The sequence below is a fragment of the Anastrepha obliqua genome, chromosome 2, assembly GCF_027943255.1.
Source record: "Anastrepha obliqua isolate idAnaObli1 chromosome 2, idAnaObli1_1.0, whole genome shotgun sequence".
NCBI classification, from domain to species: Eukaryota; Metazoa; Arthropoda; class Insecta; order Diptera; family Tephritidae; genus Anastrepha; species Anastrepha obliqua.
The window spans coordinates 75095239-75097240 of NC_072893.1; the positions used below are offsets into that span (position 1 = coordinate 75095239).

General features: G+C 32.9%; 1 protein-coding gene across 1 annotated transcript; it reads right to left on the minus strand.

The window, feature by feature from the left end:
• Nucleotides 1-206: 206 nt before the first annotated feature.
• LOC129238209 (jerky protein homolog-like) lies at nt 207-1319 on the minus strand. Its single transcript, XM_054873251.1, has 2 exons — nt 1112-1319; nt 207-1042 (listed from the first exon to the last, which is right to left on the minus strand). The coding sequence occupies exons 1-2, from the start codon at nt 1317-1319 to the stop codon at nt 207-209; spliced, it is 1044 nt and encodes a 347-aa protein (XP_054729226.1).
• Nucleotides 1320-2002: the final 683 nt, after the last annotated feature.

A 2002-nucleotide genomic window follows, 5' to 3' on the forward strand; every position in this document is an offset into this window, starting at 1 on the left:
GACCGGGCTCAGCACGGATAATCGAAAACACGGTTGAAAGAGGTTTTTTGAAATATTCAAAAATTTTATTATTTTTATTTATTTTTAAAAAGAACATGTAAATTTGCATCTATTAACATACTTATGAATACAGATACATATCTTATTACTGTTTTTATAATATACTTTCATATAATATACATACATATAGGTACATAAATGCATATTTATATTAATTTAAAATATTCGTTTAAAGTAGTTTGTCTTTTAGAATTCATTTGTTCCTTGAGTAAATGACTTTGTATGCGATACACTTGTATTTTGTCTGGTTCTGAAATACCTGTACCAGTATAGTTTTCTAAGAACTTTAACAAAACACTACTAGCCTCTATTGCTTGAGCTAATGTGGGGGTTTCTACCGTATTACCTCCATCTGATTCCTCTGAATTTGACTCAAGCTCATATTCTTCTGTTTGATTGACCATGTTAACGATTTCATCATCAGATACAATAGCAAACGGTGCGACATCAATATCGCACTCCATCCACTTTGAGATAGCATCAGCTGTAAAACCAGGTGGTATTAATACATCTGATTGTATCTCAATACTAAAAGTTGAATCATTTTCATCATCTTGAGATAGTAAGTTATTCCAAACTTTATTTAAAACACGTGGGGTTACAGAATCCCACGAAGTCGCTGCTGTCCATAAAGCTGACTTAATGTTCAAAGATTTAACAAATTCGTGTCGACTATTAGAATCCACAAGTTTTTGCACGATAAATTTACGGTACTGGCATTTGAAACTCCGAATGGCTCCTTGATCCATAGGCTGAATCAAAGATGTACAATTCGGTGGTAGATATTTTACTGTAACATTATCAGATATCATTGCATTTACATCCGGGTGTGCTGGACAGTTGTCTAATAGCAAAAGAACTTTGCAATTCTTTTCGAGACCAATGCGTTGTAAATGTTCTCTTACCTCTGGTACAAAATTGTTGTTAAACCACTCCAGAAATAGCTCTTGTGTTACCCAAGCTCTCTTATTAGACTTATAAACTACAGGAATGTATTTAACATTTTTTAAACATCTTGGATTAGCACTTTTTCCTATTATCATCAATTTACACTTGTGAGTCCCAGCTGCATTTGCACAAAGTAAAGCTGTGATTCTTTCCTTGGACTCTTTGTACCCCTCAATAGAATATTCATCACCACTCGCCAATGAATTTTGGGGCAAACACTTCCAAAATAGACCGGTTTCGTCTGCATTATAAATTTGTTCAGTTGTAAGTTGTTCATTTTTAATGTATTCGTTTAAGTCTTCCACAAACATCGTTGCAGACACATAATCAGCACACTCCTTTTCTCCTGTGGATTTCAGCCTACGAATTCCATGCCGATTTTTGAATTTTTCCAGCCAACCACTTACACTCGGAATTTATGTTTAATTTACCATGAAAATATTTTGCCTTCTCAGTAATCATTTCGCCTAGAAATTGCAGGAAATTTTCAGTTTATGTGGATGTCTGGATTTGAGTAATATTACCTGTAATGGGACATCCCTTAAATCTTTCTTGTCGAAACCATTCATATGTTGCAAAATCAACCTTTGGATTTTCGGATTTTTTCAGAGTATGTCTATTTTTTAAACCGTGATTGAATCACTTTCCGATTCATATTTCAAAATTTTTTCTTTGTTTTTTATTAAGTCTCGTACAGTTTGTTTGCCAACACCATATTTTTCAGATAAAAAATGAACGGATGGGTTCTTGCGATATTCGTTAATCAGTTCTATTTTCTCTTTAATTGAAAGAACTTTTCTTGCTCTTTTTGTCAGTTTACTTATTGATGGAGCCATTTTCACAAAAGCACCTGTTAAGAGATCAAATTTCACTTACAGACTGAATGAAAGTGAAATTTGATACAAATTTATTACATAAAAACAAAAAATGGGAATCCCCGAATTTTATTTCTTTGCACTTACAGAATGAATGAAAATGAAGTTTGATACAAACT

Excerpts from the sequence above, each read along its gene's own strand:
- LOC129238209 (XM_054873251.1), bottom strand. The coding sequence starts at position 1,319 with ATGTTTGTGGAAGACTTAAACGAATACATTAAAAATGAACAACTTACA. Across the intron at positions 1,043-1,111 it reads TGCAGCTGGGACTCACAAGT|TTTATAAGTCTAATAAGAGA; the intron begins GTAAATTGATGA and ends ACATTCCTGTAG.